The sequence below is a fragment of the Cynara cardunculus genome (genome assembly GCF_001531365.2).
Source record: "Cynara cardunculus var. scolymus isolate 2C chromosome LG 17, CcrdV1, whole genome shotgun sequence".
NCBI classification, from domain to species: Eukaryota; Viridiplantae; Streptophyta; class Magnoliopsida; order Asterales; family Asteraceae; genus Cynara; species Cynara cardunculus.
The window spans coordinates 13,854,742-13,866,517 of NC_037544.1; the positions used below are offsets into that span (position 1 = coordinate 13,854,742).

Here is an 11,776-nt window from a genome sequence, read left to right on the forward strand (position 1 = left end):
AGATCTCAAAGGGTTCAAATCTCACTAAACATGATTAGTATTGTATTCACCATACATAATATTATATATTTCTAAAATGAAAAGAAATTAGTTTAACACCTATCCAGGAACTTGGTCAATGGAGATCAGACAAACAAAAGTAAGCAAGTGAAAATATTGAAGTCCAAAACCTGAAAAATTACCATTTTCATAGAACAAACAATTTCGAAAACCTTGACATAAGACGAAAGTTGCGGTTTCTATGTACAACAGGACAACAAAACAATCTCTCATCGTAATTTTGTTACCCAACTATAAAAGCAATCTACGTCAAATGCAAGCGGTGATCATGGTCACGATGCTTTGTTCTCTCAAGTGGAAGTTTATCGAGTTCTATATTTCCATACTCGTAGTCTCCACTCTTCTCTTCACTTTCAAGTTTCCTTAGAGCTTTCTTACCATAAACTGTAAAACCTACCGTCATAACAGCTGCAATGATGAAGGATATAACATTGTATACAATTTCGGGTATACTCATTTGATGATTTCCATATTGCATATGTGCAAATGTCCTTATCAACCTCCCACTGCATCATTAGTAAACAATAAGGCAACAGACAACTTCAATTCATACAAACAATTTAATCCATACATGCTTAATTAAAAAATAGAGGAACCTGTTACTACAACAAATCAGGTTTATATGACGCCAAAAACGTCTAAGGTATCGTTTGGTAGGCAGACTGGACAACTGGACAAGTTGTCTGGTGTTTGGCTCGACTAGGACTGATGCCCTAAGGGTGCGTTTGGTATGCAGACTAGATGAGACGGGATGGGACAAAAACAAATAGTCCCATGTTTGGTATGCCATAGGACGAAAATCAAATAGGACAACATGGGACAAAAACTTCATTTCATGGGACAAGACAGTTTTTTTTTCAAAGATTACTATACCACCTGTCTCTGACACCTAAACCTAATCCAAACACCAAAATCATTGCCTCCATCTAAGTTCACGACTTCTTCATATTCTTCATCGCCTCCACGCACAACTTTGAAATCGATTTCTCCAGGTACGATTTCTCAGTTCCATGGTTCTCGATTTCCATGGTCTTCGACCATCATGGTCTTCGATTTCCTTCATTTCTTTTCATCTGCTCTCTTTACCATGGCTAGCGATTTGATTCTGTTTTCTGATTTCCTTAGCTCTGTTCTTTTATTTCAATGGTGGGTACTGTGAATGCTTTCTGATTTTATCATTCTTTACAAAATGCTTTCTTTACAAAAGCGTTCTGATTTCATCATCCTACTGTGAATGTGAAAAATGATCTTGGAGGGTGTGTAATGCTTACTCCCAAACCTTTTGTTTTCTGATTCCATGGCTACTGCTAAAGTGCTTTCTTTAGAAAATGCTTTCTGATTTCATCATTCAATGCTTTCTTTACATCTGCTTTCTTATTTTGATTTATGCTTTCATCATCCTTTCTAAGTTCCATGCGAGTTCCATGCTTACTGTTTGTTTTCATGTCGTCTGAGTTTCATGCCTACTGTTTGTTTTCTAATTTTATAATCCTTTGAATTTGAGTATAGGATGTTACTGTGAATTTTGACTATTGCTTGTTTTGTCAATTTTGTAGTGATGGATTGGAATCACTTGGTTATACCCATTAACTGCTGGAATATTTACATTCAAATGCTTGTGTATTTGATTTTCCTTACGATTTGGTTAATATAATTGGAGAATATAAATAATGAAAGAGAAACTTTGGACCAAAGAACATTCACTAGACTTCAAATTAGATCGACCAAAATATAACCTACTACATGCGAAAGTGATGTAAATTGTATAAATGAATTGTGAATGGATAGAAATGCTTTTGCAATTTTGAATGATTTGCTTAAAACCTATGGTGGATTATTATATGATGGTAAATGACAATCGAGGAATAAGTTGCTATATTTATAAACATATTAGCACACCACACCAAGAATAGAACTATTACGTTGCCGGGGTAAACAATAAGTCGACATGTTCATCGAGTGTTGCGTGCTATATTGCATATGGAAGATGTGTTGCTTGTCAAACCAACTCCTATAGAAGATGATTGTACGGATTCACGATGCAAATGGCTTAAGGTAATTATTGCAACACTATTTGTACAATACAAAATATAATGTCAAGATGATTGTACGGATTCACGATGCAAATGGCTTAAGGTAATTATTGCAACACTATTTATACAATACATAATATAACATCCATCTTTTAGCTAAAACCTATTTACTTTTTGTGCATAGGGTTGTCTACGAGCAATGAATGGAACTTATGTTGAAGTAATTATACCAATAAACCAAGGTATCGAACAAGAAAGGGACATATTGCAACCAATGAATTAGGTGTGTGCACTCGTAATCTGAAATTTGTCTACGTTTTAGCTGGTTCGGAAGGCTCCGCTACCGACTCTACAGTTCTACAAGATGCAGTTACCAGAAAAAATGGATTGAAAGTCAGCCACTAATTACTATTTGGCAGATGCACAAGATATATCAATGGTGAAAGTTTTTTGGCACCATATAGGGGCACTAGGTATCATTTACGAGAATGGAAAGATGTTAGTCGTGCACCTACTAATAAGGAGGAATACATTAATATGAAGTATTCACATGCTATAAATATAATTGCGAGGTGTTTTGGCATCACAAAGAAACGTTGGGCTATATTACGAAGTCCTTGCTATCCGATAAGATATCAAGAGCAAATGAGTTTAGCATGTGCTTTATGACATAATTTTATTAGGACATACATGACCATTAATCCTCATGAAAATTCAACAATCACTATTGAAAATATGCCTATTGGGGAAGAGCACTTTTTATTGTTCGAGTTCATTGATGTTGTTGAGGCAAGTGATGAGTGGTCTTAGTGGAGAGATGATTTAGGCCAAGAGATGTTTGAATCTTAGATGTTAAACCATAATTGAGATAACTGTTTTCTTTGGTATTTGTTATGGATTGGTGTTCGTAATGGAATAATATTTGTCTTGGTATTTGTTATTGTTTCTTATGGCATCATATATGTTTGTCTTGATATTCGTTATTGTTTTGTATATTTGTAAGAAAATGGCAAACTGTTGTGGGTGGACAACGGATGAGGAAAAAATGTTGATCACAATTCTTCAAGACATTATAATCAATGGTGGTAGAGGTGACAATGGAAGTTTTAGGTCAATACGTATGAGACTGTTATCTCAAAGATGCAGGAAACAATTCCCAGTATTAGCATAACGTCGAAGCACATACAAAACAAAATGAAGCGTCTAAAAGATAAATATTCCGATGCTTATGACATGCTAAATACGAGCGGATTTGGGTGGAATGACACAAATCAATGTGTGACTGTTGAAGCTCCCTAGATTTCGGAGGAGTATTTAAAAGTTAGTAGTTAGATATCATGATGGGTTATGTATAATGTTTTTTTTTGTTACTTTTTTTATTAATCGTTTGTTTGTTTGTTGTCGTAGAAACATCCCAACAAGATCTACACGGCTAATAAGCCATTCCCAATATACGAGCAGTTTAAGTTGGTGTTCTGGAAAGATTGTGCAAAGGGAAACATGACCGAATCTGCTACAGACGCATTAGAAAATATGGACATGGAAAATGATGATGATTTTGCGACTGAAGTCAATGTTCCCCCCCATCCCAAGTCCATCCAATACAACTTCCCGTTCCTCCATTCCAAATGAAGGAGAAGGAACAAGCAAAAAGAGAAAAAGGATAACCGATCTATCCAAGCTAGTGGAAGAAACGTAGAATGAAATCCACGAAGCAACCAATCAAATGAAAAAGTTGGTTTCAGTGATCTCAGGTTCTACAACCAAAATGGATAGCTTGAGCAATGAGTTGAAGAGACTTGAACTTGGTGCTATGGAAATCATTTGAATGGGTAAGTACTTCGAGGATAAACCATCCCAATATTGGTTTTTGAAGAGTTTGGACGATGATGTGAAACTAGAATTTGTGAAGTCAATTTATGATTAGGACAAGTAATAGTCTTAGAACATGGTGAGAACAATTGTTGTCTTGGAATGTTCAAATTTTTTTGGTACACTTCACATATGTTTGTAAAGACAATTGTTGTCTTTGAATGTTTAAACTTTTGATGATGCTATGACACATGTTATTTACGATTGTTGTGTTGAAAAGTTTTTAAATTATGTACGTTTTTACAATTGTTGTGTTGGAAACTTTATAAATTATGTACGTATTTACAATTGTTGTGTTGGAATGTTTTTAAATTATATACGTTTTTACAATTGTTGTGTTACAATTTATTATATTATGTATGTATTTAGAATTGTTGTGTTGGGTAAGTATTTACAATTGTTGTGTTAGAATGTTTTTAAATCATGTATACATATTTAAAAAAATACTATAAAAATAATTTTATAAAATATTATAGATAAAATTATTTAATATATTTTGGTTGATTTGTGTCATTTACAATTATTATATGATGTAAAAAATAACATTAGACAACATTTAGGGGCAATCTAGTCGTTTTAACAATTTTGTCTAGTCATGTGCAGCTTACCAAATGCAAGACAGACAATTAGTCCAGTACAGTCCACTCTCATCCAGTCTTGCATACCAAACACTACTAAATGTTGTTTAATGATTTTACATGGTGGTTACCAGTCGTGGTGAAAGAGGGGAGGTTGATTGTGGTAGAGGAGGTGGTAATTGTGATAGTGGTTGATGTAGAGGCGGTGGTGCAGGTGGTTGTGGAGGACATGGAGATGGTGCACGATGGAGGTGGTGGCGGATGGCGGATAACGGTGACGGATGTGGATCTGGTGGTAGAGGCGGTGGTTATAAGGGAGGTAGAGGTGGTGGTGGCCGATATGGTGGACATAGAGGTGATGGTGGCTGATGTGATGGAGGTAGAGGTGGTGATGGACAATCGTAGGTGTCGATGGTGGTGGAGGTGGCCGCTGGTGGTGGTGATGAGGGCAATGGGCGGTGGTCAATGGTGGTTATAGTGGAGGTGGAGGATGTGGAGATGGTAGACAGTGGTGGCGGGCAACAGTGGTGGATATGGATATGAAGGTGGTGGATGTGGATGTGGATGTGGAGGAGGTGTTGGATGTGGTGGTGGTCGGTGATAGTTGTAGCGGTGGTGGAGATGGTGATTGGGAGGTGGCCGGAGGTTGCAGCGGATGGTGGTGGTGGTAGTGGTGGCGGCGGTGGTAGTAACCATTAAACTAAATACCATATTAGGGTTATAAGTGAGGCTAGATTGGTAATTTTCACGTAATCCTTATCTCATGTCGTGTCAAACGTGGAACAGTGAGTTTTTGTTCGATCACATGTCACGCCAAGCATGAAACAATGACTTTTCGTGTCTAGTTCCATGTACCAAAAGCAGCCTAAATGTTCTAATATAATGCTTTGTAAGAATTAAGTTTATAGGATCAAACAATTGTGCCTCCTATGTAAAAGTGTTACAAGTTTTTTAAAACACTTTTGAAATGAAGTGTCATTAATTTTTATATGACATTGTTTGAAAAAATGTCTTATAAGAACACCAAAAGTGTCATGTAAAAAGACTTGCTCATAGGACATTTCACAAAAGTGTTCTATAAAAAAAACTTATAGGACACTTTTCGAAAACTATCCTAAAAACTTGTTAAGACATCCAAAAACGTCCTTATGAACTTAATATAACAATTTTATATAGGAGGCACTATTGTTTGGTGCTAAAACTTAAGTCCTATAGAGAAGAATAGGATATTAAAAAAATGTTGGCATCGTATAAACTCGATGTATGTACGTTTGTATGATTTTGTGTATTTATGTTAAGATGAAAGAAGCAGAAAGCTGAAGATTCATCGATGTACCTGTAAATATAAATGAAGGCTTCAGGAATCATCCCGGCAATGGATCCCCATAAATAGGGGCCGAACATCATACTCGTAACCACTATTGCATAGTTGAAGATGGTGTATGGAAATGGTGAAATCCTAAAAAGTGCAACCACTCTGAACTGCTGGAACCAGTCCCCTTCCCCAGCTAAACTAATCATTGCCGCTGTCTGTGGCCAATTCTTCAGCCATTGCTGCAAATTGAAAACAAGATAAACATTGAAAAGGAGAAGAGAATCTGAAAAGATTTCTATTTAGTTTGTCCCGATATAAATGTCCGCTTTCAGAAGTAAGTGACCACTTTTTGATTCTACTCACAACAGCAAAATTGAGTTGACCCTAAAAATGTGTAAGTGTCCTAAAAGACTTCTATATTAGAAAGTTTAAGGAATCAAATAATAAGGCGTTCTACCTAAAATCGTTACAATAAGTTTATAGGACGTTTAACAAGTTTTGGAGGACATCTTTAAAATAAAATGTCGTATTAACAATCTGACAAGACAGTAAAAAGTGGCCTATAGAAAGATGTGTTTATATAGGACATTTCTCAAAAGTGTCCTATGAAATAGCTAATACGACACTTTATTTTAACAATGTCTAAGAATGCCTCCTATAAACTCATCGTAACACTTTAAGATATGACGCTTTATTGTTTGGTCCTATAAACATTAAATCCTATAAAACAATCTATTAGAACATTTAAACATTGTTAGCATCCTATAAACCGGACTACGAAATGGAGAAGTTTATTATTACTTCCCGTATAAGTAAGGTAAATTGTCATTCAATTAATTTAAAAGGGTAATAATTATACATTTCTAAAATTGTGTGTTGGTGACTCACATGGATGCGATCACGAAAAAGTAGACCAATCATATATGGCAAAACCATTCCGATAGTGGTTCCAACCATGATTATTACAAATCCAACTCCATAACCAAATATCATCCCGGCAAGCCACATGGAAGGACCAGATGGGATGAAGAACACCGGGAAAATTGCCAGAGAGGTGACCAGTATGAGAGCAAGGACTGGACGACCAAATGCAGTCGCCTCCCATTGCATCATTGGAAGTAAAACCTGCAGTAACATCAGAAAAATGTTGTCAATAACCGCCGTCTACTATTGTTCTCTCAAAAGCGAAACATTAATATTTTGAGAACCCGGGAACCAACTATTTCACGAATTATTCATGATGAATAACCCAAAAATATTCATGAATGTTAAGCATTTTCATCATGCATGATATTCATCATCAATAATTCATGAATAGTTGGTTCTCAGCTTGTCAAAACATTTACGGTTCTCACTTGGAGTGCCCCTATGTATGTAGATATAGAATGAGGTTTAGGGGAAAACCCGCAAAAATTAACAAACTAAGGAACACCCTAATAATCATTCATCTGTACATTTGTATTGTATGCACAGGTGAATACAAGTAATTGAAGATGTTTCTTGGTTTATATGCACGTGTGCATGTTATGCACATGTGCATACCGGACACATTATTTGTATACACATGTGCATTATCGTACACATGAATGGTTATTAGGGTATTTCTTGGTGTGTGTGTGCTATAACATAACAGATACAATGGCCTGTGAGAAGATTAAACGAAGAATATTTAATTTTGTTGTGGCTTGTGAATATGATATATATATACCTTCTCAAAAATAAATGGCATTCCCCATTTCATGAAAATGAGGGATGCTAGAATAGTAATAAAGGACAATGTTACAGCCTTGATCCACCATTTCCAGGAGTTATAATCACTCCTTTCTAAGGTATCATCATCATCCTCATCATCATCATCGTCGTCAACTAATTTCTCTTCATCAGATACAACCAGTCTCTCATATTCGCTGTCGTCTCTAGCAAAATGCTCAGTCTCGGTATTTGCATTGTGATTTGCAAACACTGCTGAGGCTGGCATCTTTGCTAATAAACCTGAAATTTATCACAAACCATATTCAAACTACAACATGTACTTCCATTTTCATTCCTTACACTACAATAAAATTGGGTTTTTTTAACGTCAAAATTGTTTGTGTCCAAATAGACTGTTTTATAGGAATTAAGTTTATAGACTTATAGTACCAAAAACTTGTGCATCCTATGTAAAACTGTTAAAATAAGTTTATAGAACACTTCTAGTCGTCTTAACAAGTTCTCAGGACAATTTTGACTGTTAATTTTTTTATATAACATTATTGAAAAAGTCTACTATAAAAACAAGTGTGCTGTAAAAAAATCTAATAGAACAAAAGTGCTCTAAGAAACTTGTTGAGACACCCAAAGACACCATATAAATATATTGTCACACTTTTACATAAGACTAAAAATTACCTTATCCTATAAACATAAGTTTTATAAAACAATCTATTAAGACGCTTACATTTTTTTATATCCTAAAACCCAATTTTGTTGTAGCGGTAATATTCACATTAATTTTTTTTCAAAATTACATAATAATCATATTAAGCAAAACTGACATACACTCCTAACTTTTGATGAGGCTTGAACCTTAACCTCCGGATAGATGTTGGGATCTACATCCGGGCCAATGACCCTAGTTCGGCATTAAAGTCTTGATATTAGCATTTAGGCCTCATGAATCATGATAATATAGTTTTGACTCCATTATAAAGGCATGATATGTGGGGCAATATTGCATGCTATGAAAGGCATACAGCAGATAACGATTTGGTATCCTTCCAAGTTTATTAAGCACAAGATTAAATTTCAAACCAATTTTCAGCCAACAGGATAACATGAATTTGGCATAACCAAAAATTCAACCATTTCATCGAAATTTGATCACAAAGTTGATGAAGAGCATACAATACAACAAATGATCCATTTAGGGCTGGAATTTTCTATAAGTTATGCCCTAATGGAAGCTTGTAATGGATAAATTGAAACCCAATTAGCGTCTTATAGCCTAGTAGAAGAAAATTAAATTTAGGAAAAATACAAAAAGTTGAATGGAATTGGCAAAAACCATAATAAGGAACAAATAGAATGAGATGATTAGGGTTTTCAGAATACATACAGCAAATGAGGAGACGTGGAAACGTCGCCTGAGCAAAAGACCGGCCGGCAACTTGAAGTTTCTCCCTCTAATATTTGGGGTTTGAAGGAATCGATGATGATTGAATGGGTGGGTGTTATTCAAAAATTTGAAGTGCTCCATCGATTAATCTGCTGTTTACATCTCACAAGAATTCGTTGTTGGTTAGGAATGAAACCTGTGGATGTATAAAAATCTCAAAAACACGGATACCATTTACACATTTTTACCGAATTGTAGTTAAGTGTTGTAATGAGTTATTAAACCGTTATTCAAATATATTTGTATATTTTTTTAATTTTATGTAGAATAATTTATTATTTATGTAATACTTGTGAAATTTGTGTTTGAGAAATTGAGTTTGATTCAACATGACAATTGACAATATTAATAAATTATTTGAGAAATGTTACAACTTATACGTCTAATTTAGTATGAAGTTCTTATTTTATTTTTTAGACTATTTTTAATTATGCAATATTTATTTGGGAACCGGATGTATTGAAACTCTTTAATTTTTTGGATTATGGTCATCTTATTGTTGATTTTATAATGTATTTTTAAACTTATAATTATTGGATCGTAGACATAAAGTACGATGAGTATAAACCGCATGCGGTTTGAAATTTATTCAGTGTGGTTTGCAGTTTGAGAAAATGCTCAAACCGCATATGCGGTGTGGTTTGGGTTTGACCCCAAACTGCACCGCGCACATCCCTAGTTTGTGAATGGCCTAAACATCAAAATAATTTCGTATTTTGTATCAATTTTGACTTATATTTTGTTAAATTTTTTAAAGTTGATGATATAGATCCCGTTTACGGAAGGTTCATGAAAAAATCAAATGATAAACTTGTCATTCACATCACCAAATCAATCAATTATCAATAATCAATCAATAATTATCAATCATCAATAAATCAATCATCAATCTATTTATATATTAAAGCAAAACCATGGAGCTCTTTACGTGGCATCTTCACGGTTAAGTATTTCAAATACTTGCTTCCTCATTATTTTGGGAAATTTTTCTTTTCTTTTTTCATATTATACAACCTTTCTCACCATGGCCTCTCTTCTCCCTAACTGCTACCTCTTTTGCATGCACGCTTCAGAAGCCACATTCATTACGTCTGCTTCCTACTCGATTCACTGGACGAGAACATTCTTCCTACTCGATTCACAAAAGTATAGCCACATCCCTTCATATACATCTTCCTTTTGCGCTCTTTGTTTCTCGCTTTATCCATGTCTCAAGTCCTTCCTCTCGATTAGGTCATAGTGTGTTTCACTGTTGCATCTTTGTTTTGCTTCCTCATGTTTTGGAGGGTTCTCTCTTGGATGCTCAAGATTTCACTTTTGATTAATGGTAAGAAACTATTGCTTGAATACACACTTTTTTTTCTTTTGATTTCAAACATTTCATAAGCTTTTGTTGGATCAAATGTTTTCTAATTGCTATCTAGGTCTTCTATTAAAAGTTAGGTTTGAAGATGCAATTAATGATATACACGACTAAGTAGAAGTTGATGTGCATTTATCAGCATGTAGATAAGATTACAACAAATTGGAAGTCAAAATACACAGTACGTCTCTGGATTTTATAGGAGTACGAGCCTTGGCTATGAAATACTTGAATATGTAGATTGCATGATCATGCTTGGAGGGATGCTGAATTTTTACTTTGCTTGAAAACCTGTAATTCAGTTATGGGAAATGATATTTTATAGTGACCCAAGTTTTTCCTGCCAAAGCCAACAACAATGTTGTATTTTTGGAGATTGATGAGACTAATAGCAATGTGATTGTGAATAAATCATATGTAATGCGTTATTTATAGGGTATGTGTGAACGAATAGCTTAAAATTCAATACGATCATTATGTAAACTTGTGCCCTCCATACTTAATAATACCATTGACTTCAAAAAGGGTTGGTAATAGGACTTTTTCTACTAAGACCCTTGAAGAGATAGAGATGAGAAATAAACTTTGAATTAAGCTGAAGTATTGGTATATGTGATGAATCATGATCAAGGCTACAAAAGGACAGTAAAACAACTTATCGTTTGCTGACCAAAAACTTGAATATACAGTAGACAGTGCCCTACCTCCAACATAGGCTTATGCATCAACGCTCAAATGATTAAACAGATCTTAGTTTCAGAAGTTGAAGGCTGACTATGCGTTTATTTGACTTTTAGAAGAAACATTTGTCCTTAGTTTTTACAAGCCTCTGCAAGAGATTTATTTTCTCATTCACTCCAGGATTCTTGACATCAATTGTGTTTATTAATGTTCATAGTTTTTGACATACAAGATGTTTACATTCTTCTCCGACTTATGTTATTGTTCAACTTTTTGAGGTTTGTTATGTAGCATCGAAAAATCTTTCGGTTTTTCTCTACTTGCTTTGTGTGTGTGATAAATTTTCATTTCCTAGATTGAATGTTAATTTATATTTTTAAGAACTTAGAATTGATTACAAGTGTAAATTTATGCATGAGATCATCCTGATCATGGAGAATCTCACTTTGGACTTAGATACTTCATTATATTTGGGAATGTGAATACATGATTATTTACATTAAAATCTGTAGATGTCTAGCCGAACACGAAGATCTGAGAGGTTCGCCCGTCCTAAGTTTGAGGAAAGAGAGGAATCCCCTGTCAATCCTCCAACAAATATTTTTGGGAGTAGAGGTCGGGGAAGAATCAGGAGTAGGGGTCAAGGGAGAAGCCAGACACATGAAAGAAGTCAGACTGAGACTCATCCTGATCATGGAGAATCTCACTCTAGAAATG

General features: G+C 34.8%; 1 protein-coding gene and 1 long non-coding RNA gene across 2 annotated transcripts; one reads left to right on the top strand and one right to left on the bottom strand.

Annotated features, from left to right (window-relative positions):
- Positions 1–208: 208 nt before the first annotated feature.
- Positions 209–9,121, bottom strand: LOC112501310 (transmembrane protein 64-like). Its single transcript, XM_025105029.1, has 5 exons — positions 8,956–9,121; positions 7,567–7,850; positions 6,747–6,983; positions 5,880–6,097; positions 209–566 (listed from the first exon to the last, which is right to left on the bottom strand). Exons 2-5 carry the CDS (start codon positions 7,834–7,836, stop codon positions 305–307), a joined length of 987 nt encoding a protein of 328 aa, XP_024960797.1. The 5' UTR covers positions 7,837–7,850; positions 8,956–9,121; the 3' UTR covers positions 209–304.
- Positions 1,264–4,175, top strand: LOC112501311. The gene is made up of 3 exons (XR_003067451.1): positions 1,264–2,376; positions 3,097–3,413; positions 3,501–4,175. It is a non-coding gene; the product is annotated as an uncharacterized LOC112501311 (long non-coding RNA).
- Positions 9,122–11,776: the final 2,655 nt, after the last annotated feature.